Source organism: Pempheris klunzingeri, chromosome 11 (assembly GCF_042242105.1).
Source record: "Pempheris klunzingeri isolate RE-2024b chromosome 11, fPemKlu1.hap1, whole genome shotgun sequence".
In the NCBI taxonomy this organism is placed as follows: Eukaryota; Metazoa; Chordata; class Actinopteri; order Acropomatiformes; family Pempheridae; genus Pempheris; species Pempheris klunzingeri.
This window is the reverse complement of record NC_092022.1, coordinates 3,859,186-3,869,168: the sequence shown is the minus strand read 5'-3', so window position 1 is coordinate 3,869,168 and position 9,983 is coordinate 3,859,186. Positions and strand designations below refer to the sequence as shown.

General features: G+C 41.8%; 2 protein-coding genes across 2 annotated transcripts in view; both read left to right on the top strand.

The window, feature by feature from the left end:
* The first annotated feature begins 1,230 nt into the window (after positions 1-1,230).
* LOC139210344 (E3 ubiquitin/ISG15 ligase TRIM25-like) lies at positions 1,231-4,761 on the top strand. Its single transcript, XM_070840371.1, has 4 exons — positions 1,231-1,857; positions 2,610-2,749; positions 3,473-3,640; positions 4,053-4,761. The coding sequence occupies exons 1-4, from the start codon at positions 1,231-1,233 to the stop codon at positions 4,759-4,761; spliced, it is 1,644 nt and encodes a 547-aa protein (XP_070696472.1).
* Positions 4,762-5,668: 907 nt separating this feature from the next.
* chchd6a (coiled-coil-helix-coiled-coil-helix domain containing 6a) overlaps positions 5,669-9,983 on the top strand; it is a 67,011-nt gene continuing 62,696 nt past the window's right edge. Inside the window, exons 1-4 of the mRNA XM_070839944.1 lie at positions 5,669-5,843; positions 8,067-8,160; positions 8,775-8,892; positions 9,480-9,624. Coding sequence (XP_070696045.1) covers positions 5,760-5,843; positions 8,067-8,160; positions 8,775-8,892; positions 9,480-9,624 — 441 coding nt within the window. The 5' untranslated portion in view covers positions 5,669-5,759. The remainder of the gene's footprint in view (positions 5,844-8,066; positions 8,161-8,774; positions 8,893-9,479; positions 9,625-9,983) is intronic.

Below are 9,983 nucleotides of genomic sequence, written 5' to 3'. Positions count from 1 at the left end.
GTCAGCTTGGCAAACTCAATCTGCTGATGATAACCAAGTGAGACGGTCAAAAGCCCCACAACAAGCACAAAAGTGGACCTTGTTTTGTCATTTTCAGTATTCAAGGTCAAGAACATGCATCAATCACTATGTATGACTTGATTTGTAGTCTTTGTTCTGTTGTTCTGTGCCATGCTGGCTCCCTGTTCTTTCCCACGTCCTTACAGATGTCCTTGTGTCACTTGAGTTTCACACTGATGTTTGTTGACTAAAACAGTTCTCAGAGACGTGTTGTGACACACATCAGCAATGACACATTTCAGGAGCTTTGTGCTTGAAAAACTCTGTTATTGTTAAAAAGACTAAGAATACGAGAGTTGGAGTCACTACTTTTGGTTGGGGGCCTCATTTTGACTCTTCTTTTTTTCACTTGACTTTCTGTTGGTACTGTAGTTGATATCTCTAATGAAAAGTTCCCTGAATGCACCATTTAGATTCTTTATTAAAACATAAAACATAGCAACACTGCAGCAGGTGGAAGTGTTTCCCCCTGCAGTGCTTACAGTCAATAGGAGGATTCAGTGCATGTGATTTTACTGTGTATATAGTACCAAGTCCCTCCATTTACTGTACATCCCAGCACATGCAGAAACACATGCACACATACTTAACATGCACTCAGTGAACCTAACAATGCTGCTGTTGGATAAAATCTGAATCTTCTTCAGGTGAATTTCTTATGTTGTTTAAAGAGTTTTATACATTGCACGTTTTGAGTTGTGGAATTTTCAATTCAATTGAAGAAAACTCAAACGTGCTTGCTTAGGCTTAGACTTTATGGTCTGCGGTTTCCAGTAAAGAGGCATCCTAACAATTAACTTCCATTCTAATTCCCAAAATGAGCTATTAATACACTCATGTGTCACATATTTTTACCATCAACAGCAACCCGTATTGTGGTGTACATTCCTGGTAGCGCAGCTGACAGTGCCTCTTAGAAAGGAATGTTACCCTGCCCATTTTAATGTCATTCCGATGAAGAGTTAAGAGCTGCTGACTTCCTTATTTGCTCTCTTTGCTGTCTATATCACCTGTTGTCTTTGTAGACTCACCTGTAGCCTCTTCAGGCGGGAGGAGGAGATGGACTGAAGACGAAACGAAAGATAGTCTTAGGACAAAAGGTGGAGCTGAAGTGAGATGAATAGGAGTTTTTGAGAAGAGAAAGAACTTTTAACCTAATCTCCTCCCATCATGTCTTTGTCCAAGCCAGAGGAGCAGCTAGCCTACGAGCTGAGCTGCCCCATCTGCCTTCAGCTCTACTCTGATCCGGTGGTTCTTCCCTGTGGCCACAACTACTGCCGAGTCTGTATCTGCAAGACCACTAACATCGCCGACAAGAGGGACAAAGCACTTCCATGTTGCCCAGAATGCCGTGAGGAATATCACGGTGTGGATGACCTGCAGAAAAACTTCAAACTCTGCAGCATCGTTGAGGGTTACAGAGCCACCGCACCATCCATGGAAAGACAGCCTGAGCCCGAGCCCGAGAGGATGGAGGTTTTCTGCGACCACTGCATAGATGAGCACTCAATGGCAGTGAAGACTTGCCTGAAGTGCGAGGTGTCGCTGTGTTCCAGGCACCTTCAGAGACACCACGAGAAGGAGTCGTTCAGGACGCACTCTTTGGTGGAGCCCCAGAATGAGCTGAGGATGAAGGACTGCGCCGTCCACCGGCGTCCCTTCGAGTACTTTTGTTCCAACGACATGACCTTGCTGTGCTCCTCGTGCTTCCTAGAGGGCCATCACCAGAACCATGACATTCTCACCTTCAGTGTGGCCGAAGAGGAGATGAGGCGAGCGCTGGAGAGCCGCAGCAAGGTGGTTTTGTAGTTTTCTTTACATTAACTTGACTTTTATTCCACAGACTTTCTACCTGTAGTGATGCATTACTGCAGCTCAAGTTGTGCAACCATCTACAATATGGGGAATTGGTGCATAAGTAAAACAAAGTAAAGTTTGATTTTATAGGCCAAATTGTTGAATAATTTCCAAGAGGGTTTGTGGAAAGAACTATGCAATTTGGCACTGAAGAAATGAAATGACATTAAATGAAATCAGTGCAATATGCATACATTTGAAATGTGTCTACTGTCAACGAGACAATTTGATGCACAAGGAAAATAATGTGTTCAACAATAAATGAACAATGAATGAATATATACTTCACAAATCATCAATCAATCATCAAGTCATTCTTATTTTCCCTTTAATTAGCACTGAATGGCATTGTTCTTTCCAGAAAGGTTATTCAGAAATGACCTCAGAGCATTTTGGAGATTGTTGAACAATGATGATGAGACTTCATCTTCATGCCCATGGAAACCAGCAACCAGAGCATGACATTTGGGGTTTTGAATAAAGTGGCTTGCACCTATCTGGCCCACAGCCAGTTGTAACTGGGGAAAGATAAGACTGGAAAAACTACCCAGCTGACTTCTGACAGGACCAATTCCAGGGGACTGATTTAGATGCTTAAATTACATCTTGGCTGAGTGCCTTCTCGTGAGAAACGTACATCCTGTCCAGATTTTCTTCTTAAAGTCTCTAATGCGTCAAATCTGTGTTTGCAGGTTGTTTCGTGCAGGCTGTATATGACAGAAGGTCTCCTGCAGAAGACCACAGAGGAGCAAGGAGCCTCTGAAGCTGTGGGAGACAAGCTGATTAACAAGGGGATCACTCTCGTGGACAGTATGGCTGCACTAGTGGACAGGTAATATACTGCACATATTGACACTGCATTTAAAAGTAACGTGGCGTCCCAAAGCAGATACAATGATGTATTAGAAGAGGCAAGTTCATGACCGTATCCACAATCACTGTATTGTGAGCAATGTAAGATATGGAAACACTTTTTTCTGACAAATAATCTTTGTTAGTTTTAGTTATCACCTGTTCTGATTTCTCTGTCCTCAACTTGAAGTGGGCAGGGCTTAGCTGGACAACGGCGATGTCACATAAGTTTTAAAAGAGGAAGGGTAAAGTCTTTCATGCATTCACTTGGCAGTACTTAGTTTTGTTGTTGCTGTATCGTAAATCAAAGGTTGCATGGTTAAAGGTAGTATGTACATCAGATTACCAGCAGCATTACCTCCTTCAGGCTTGAAGAGCAGGTTCAGGCAGTGACTTTTGCAGATGAAAATGTATGCAAATCATCATACCAATCATCTTATGTACTGAGTCCAGTTTATCAGCATTTTTACACTGCCAGTAAACCTTTTGGCTGATGCAATAGTGTTCAAATGTCAAAAATAAATAATAAACTAGAGAATGATCTCTCTAGTGTTCTTTATATGCCTATCTAAAACCTGCCTTATCTAAAAAGACATTTCCACAACTGAAAGTAAACATTGTAAAATATTTTCTGTCACTATTATAGTGTTTGCTAACTACAGCTCCCAGCTTACACTCCTTTCCATTGTTGGGCTGTGTTCAGGTACAAGGAGCACCTGCATCTGCTATTGGAGGAGGAGAGACGCCAGCGCAGAAAAAGCTGGCAGATTGGACTGAGTGCACTTGAGGAGCAACAGCAGCAGTTACTGGAGGCCCAGCAAAGCGCCACACAGGCCCTCAGTGAGACAGACACATGCATGTTCATACACAGGTACTATTGAAATACTATACTGCTTTCAGAATTAGAATTAATGAATGAAATTCAATATTTTCACTGAGAAACTGATCTATGTACATCATCCCTTCGCATATGGACAGATGAGAACAAAAATAGAGAATTAAAAAGAGATTAGTCATCACATGTGCCATAAAAATGATTTTCCAAGCCATTTCTATTATCAGCTTTATAGTTTGAGGTAATATATGTATATGGTAATGTGTAGTAGTGTGTAGCATGTTAGCTGTGAGGGCTTTACATTTACAATATGTGCAGCTCAGTCCATGTAAAGGCATGCAGATGCATTACAGCAGCCCACATAAGTAAAGACATGTGATGCAGAGCAGAGCCTTTGTTATTTAGTAAAACAATTGAGATCAACTGAAGAAATGGTTCTGCTCTGCAGGTTCATGCTGATTGATCATAAGCTGAGAGAAGCTGCCACAGGCACCATTCCCTCCTCGGTCCCCTCAAAGGCTCCGCTCAACACCAAGCGTGTCCAGGCAGGCATCAAAACCCAAGACTTCCGCAAAGAAATGACCCGCCTCCTGTATTCCCTCCATGTCCTCCTCAACCCCCTGGACCTCAGCTTCAACCTCTGCACTGCCCACCCCAGCCTGATAGTCTCCAATGATCTGCGCACAGTCAAGTACAGCCCCACCAAGCAGCCATATGCGGAGCACTCAGAGCGTTTTACAAGTGCACCCCAGATTCTGTGCAGCCAGGCACTCTCAGGTGGCGAGCATGTATGGGTGGTAGAGGTGGGGCCCAACACCATGTGGTCACTGGGTGTGTGTTACAAAAGCATCCCTCGCCGCGGTGACCACAGTCGCCTGGGGCACAACTCCGTGTCCTGGCGGCTGCAGTCGAAAAACGGCAAGCTGACAGTGTGCCAGTCCTCCTGCAATGTGTCTCTGGGGGAAGTGACCATTCACTCGCAGAGGATTGAGATAGCTCTGGACTATGAGGGGGGTACATTAACGTTTCACGGTACTAAAGGACGCAGGGAGCACCTCCACACCTTCAGAGTGGTGTTTAGAGAGCCGGTTTACCCAGCATTCAGTATCCATTCAAACACACCAGAGTCCTGGATCACACTGCACACTGGGATATGACCACAGCTTTTATTGTTTAATATTTCCCATGCATAACTTGGCCTCCCACTAAGATTTGTCTCTGCACTTTGGTATTTTCTTTAATAAGTCTGTAAAAAGTTGTGAATGATTAAAAATTCTGCCAAAATGGTGCATTCATGTGCACCAGTGGTGGAAAAACGGCGTCCTTTCTCAGATGTTAGCTTGGAAATTAAATGTTTTTTTTTTCAGCTATCAAGTCCAACAAATTAAGCATTTAAATCACAAGATAATTTGTTTACAAAAACGTAATTTTTCATTCATGATTTGGGTGATTTTTGTGGAGTATATAGATAAATACGAATCTTTTCTTTTTTTTTCATTCTTATTTTACATCTTGTATTTTTCCACTCGTCTGTTAATGACATGTATCTCGAAAGTTTTGTGTTTTCTTCTTATTTTCTTTATTTACAGTAAACGATGTGTGTGTGCGCTGACATTTAGACTGAATATGAGACACGCTTGTGTTTATGCTACAAATAAACTCTGATGATAATGATATTGTGGCTATTGTCAAAATGTCGGTGTATCCATGTATGGATGTATGTATGGATGTATGCATGTATGTATGTATGGATGGATGGATGTACTTATATACTGTAGATATGATTGGCTCTTGACTTTCATTCACTCAAACGTGCTTTAGTGTATGAAATTGTGGTTGCCAGGTGGTGCTGCAAATAGGTAAATATCAGCGATTCAATCGTTTTTATTTGCACCTAAATGCACGTGTAAAGCACGTAAAAATGAACTGTGCCACAATTAAATTAAGTTACTTGCTCCATCTCGTCAGTGCATTAAGAAGAAACCATGCTCCTGGGTTTGCACATACACGTGAAAGAGGGCTGCTTTAAGAAAACCTGGCAACCCAGATCCCATCTGTCACTTCTGTCATTGAGCAGGATACTAACATTATTTCATGTTAATAACACTATACTATTCAGGGCAATTAGCAACGCTGACACTCCACACCTGTAGGCATGGGCTCGGGAGAAAGTACGACTAGAAAAGTGTCTTTTGGTGTCGACGACGAGGACAGAGTCAGGATTCTCCGTGGAGTCAAGGTAATGCTAATTAAGCTAGCGCTGGATAAGCCGTGCTAGTGTTACTTTGATATTACGCCTGACGTTAAGGCTAACTAGCCGTTAGCTTGTTGCTGAACAGCAAATTAAGGTACAGGATTATTCCGGATTGAAGAAACGTTAGGTCGACATCCTGTAAAGCGACTGCTGAGGTGAGGAGGATGTAGAGGGATGCGGGGGCTGGGGCAGGTGATTTACGACCTGAAACATGCTCTTTTTTTTACGTTACACCAAACCTCAGTCGTAATAAGCTGCAGGTAGGAATATGTCATGTTTATCGGCAAGGGAATATAGCTGGCAGATAAACAACGTTTATTAAAGGCTTTCAGGGTCTTCTGGTAAATTCGGCATATGTAATATCCACCTAGCAGCACAAAATATATCATAATTCACAAGCTAACGACGTTAACGTTGAAGATAACGCGTTCAGTTAGCAGTGGAGAGGTGAACCAGATAGTAGCATTTGCTAGTATTTTGTTTGGTGGGTATGTTTGGTCTTATCAGCAACATAAGATGTTGTAGAAATTAGGATATTTGTCCATAATGAAGGATGCTTTAAGTCGGCAGATTTCGAATGAAGTTTGGCTTGTTGCTCCCTGCCTTTTGACACTGCTGCCTTCCCGGGATGTTGGAAATGTCGGAATTTTGAGATGTGCAAGTCATGACCAAACAGTGACATGGAAATTAAGCTGTGCATGTTAACAAAAACTTCTCTGTAGTTAAACATGAAATATCATCAGAGGTGATCCCTGTAATTTTGGCTAGCATGCACTGGGGCTACAAATGAACCTGTATTTATACCTGTGAATACCTCTATGCCTCTATGTAATAACATGACAGTGATTCTGCTGTATTTGCATATATTAGTTGCATATAAGGTAGTGCACCTTACCCTAAACTGCATTAACAAAGTATTCATGTCGCCACATGAAGACCTGTGCACATGCAGCAACAATAAGATTGATTGTAACACTGTAAAAAAAGATGATTTGTTGGAGCAACAAGAATAAGACGCAAAAATCATACCTTAAAACATTTTGAACTGTATGTAAAAACGTCTACTTTTGCAGATTGCATAAGCCCACTGACCCCTTTTCACCTTTGCTTCCTCACATCCATTAGATGGCCTTCACTACACTGACTTTATAATCAAATGTAATTTGTTACCTGAACAGACTGATAAGATCCTCACAGGTTTTGTTTCACGATTTGCTTCACTAACAGAGTAATTTTACACCAGTAGAAATATGGAGGGTTGTTTGTTTTTTTCCGTTACTCAAGTGGTTGAGGTCTTCACCTTGCGTTTGTAATGTAGAATTGTAGTCACAGCCTGTTGAGTGTGGTTAAAGGTTGATCACCCTAAGGTGACCACACCTAACGGTGAAGCCAGGTGTGGTCACTGGTGCAACAGACCAGAAACTTTCAACTATCAGAGATCAGTTAGGTAGTGCTTTTCAGCTTGGTGTTATCTTAAATCTTTAATAATATGGTGCTTTCAAAATAAAAGGTTAAAGCCAGACACAAGGACACACTCACTAAAAAATTCCAAATTTCCCATAGGATGTGAAGGCACCTTCAGACTAAGCTATACCAAAGCAAGTCCAGTAGAATGTCAATGAATATAAACGATAAACCTGTGTAATTCAAGCAAGTTAACAGTAGTTAATAGTTCTGGTACTTCAATGCATCATAACGACTGTGAAAAAGTTTGTCAGAATGTCAGTAAAAAACAAAAACGACAAGCCCTAATAATAAATATTCCTATTTACCAGCCCTGTAGGCACATTCACATGTAATGAGTCATAGAAGTAGTGAGTCAGTGGCTTACTGTGGTTTTTTTGATGTAGCTATGTTTAACCGTTTTCCTGGACACACACACACTTATACATGGATGTGAAGCAGAGCTGCACTGAACCACTGTTTGTCTGGGAAGTTTGTGTGTCTTGTTTTAGGCCAAAGTTACTATGTCCCTCCCAAAACATTAAAAAAAAACATAAAAGAATGCTCCATTCAAACAGAGATGACACCACATGATGAGCATGATGCTTTACACTCTAGTCAACTGTTGCACAAAAACGTCTCTTTGTTTCAAAGCTAAGAACCGAAAATGTTACGGGCAATCATACGTTCTCAATTCTGTTTTTAACTCTAACCTACCCTTTGATTCTTTGACTTATATGATTTGCTCTTTATTTCTCTGTCTAGCTATCAGAAGATGTTCTCCAGAGGATGAAAGGAGTAGCCAACATAGCTCCAGACCGCACATCCTCACCGACCTCAAGTCCCCAGAAAGGCACAGGTATCAGGCACTTTCCAGTGTTTTATTTTGTGTCACAACAGGTTCTCCTGAGAAAACGTAAAGTCCAAAAGTCGCTGACTAGTTTAATGTGCTGCTAACTTATTGTGCCAAACTGGGGAAGATGAGCACAATTACTGCTGTTGGCAGGGAAGTGTAGAATCCACTGTTTTTGGAGTTCACAAATTGGGGCATTGATTTTGACCGTTGTATTTTTGGTTTTTCACCTCGTAAGTCTCCAACTTCTAGCAAAGTGTATTTCTAAATTGGGTCCTATAGGGAATTTTTTCCTGAGATACTGTTAGCACTCATCTCTGAACACAGATCTGTAGACCTCACACTGTCCTGTCAACTTCTTGAAGCGGTCAGGATCATTTCCTTGTGTGGTGAACGTTTTCTCCACCCTTTTATGAGCTCCTCATTATGACATCATGCGGTCACAGTGATTATTAGCAGCTTGACAGATCATTTGATCACTAGTCTGTCCTGCAGTAAAGAAACTTGTGTGTCAGGGCTTATTTTAACAATAATAACGTAAGTCTCCAAACTGCCACAGTTCATAATAGCTTGTCTTTTCAACAGTTTTGCCCTTTGTTATCCACTCTGTTTTTGTCCAGGTGCCTCTCACAGCTCCAGCTCAGGCTCTCGGCCCCAGCAGAGCCCACAGCAGCGGGCCCAACCCAGCACCAAGTCCAGTCCCAAGCCAGCCTCCTACGCTAAGGAAGAGCAGAGAAGGTGGGTTCAAGCAGTCTTGGTTTTGTTAACGTTACCCAGAGGGACTTAAAATGACTGCCGGTGGAGGTGATCTACTGGACCAATTTTCACAGGGTTTTTTTTTACCTACCAATCATACATAAAAGTTTGGGCCCAGGTTTTAAAAATACAGAAATTATCCTTCAAGGAACCAAAGTTTGCAGTTACATTTTGAGGATCAGATGTGTCTCTGTTCAAAAAAAGACAGGCCATCCACAGGATCAATAACGTTTCATTGCAACTCTCAAAACGAAAGACTTGAATTGAACATATAGAACATTGGTCAAGTTGGTTGAGACCTGAAAAAGAAAAGTTGTAATAAAAAAAACTGATAATCATTGTTGGAGATGTAACAGAACCACGCCAGAGTCAAGCTGTATCAAGATTACAGGAGTTAATAATTTTGTCAGTGAGGAGCACAAGTTAGTCAATCCATGGTCTGACATTTAGTTTATACTGCCCCCTTGTGGAAATATATTTTTTAAGTATTTTGACTGTAATCAGACAAAAAACTGATGATGATGTGCAAAGAATGGAAACACGATTGTGTGTATATATGTGTATTTCAGGTACGAGCGCCAGCAGACAATACTGAAGGAGGAACTGGCCAAGGTGGCACAAAGGGAGAGCGAGGCAGCAAGGGAGGAGAGGATTAAAGCCATGAGCCGGGAAAGACAACACACACGCCAGGAGGCCGGGAAGGCCAAAGAGCTGGTACACACACACACACACACAGTATCATTTAGATAGTGGTTATAGCATTCAGCATTAAAAACAATAGCCTTTCACTTTGTATCTTTTGCATTGGGATAAACTGTGGCAGTAAGTCTAATGCATGTTGTCAACATGCACCCATACAAACCTATAAATCAGAACGAGTGAGAGCGTTGCTGACAATATGCAGTACAGTACCCATTCATGTGTTGTTGTTTTTTTGTGATTGCGGTGATCTTCAGATGGTTGACGTGCTCCTGTAGGAGCGATAAGATGGTCTCTCACTGCTCAAAGAACAATGAGTATACACACACAGTGGCGGCAGCCTCTCTTCCTGCCCCCCCAGCATTCGTGCTGCA

Bases quoted from the DNA above. Each gene is read 5' to 3' on its own strand.
- LOC139210344 (XM_070840371.1), top strand. From the start codon at position 1,231: ATGTCTTTGTCCAAGCCAGAGGAGCAGCTAGCCTACGAGCTGAGCTGC. The intron at 1,858-2,609 runs GTGGTTTTGTAG...CTGTGTTTGCAG, and splicing joins CGCTGGAGAGCCGCAGCAAG to GTTGTTTCGTGCAGGCTGTA. The intron at 3,641-4,052 runs GTACTATTGAAA...TCTGCTCTGCAG, and splicing joins ACATGCATGTTCATACACAG to GTTCATGCTGATTGATCATA.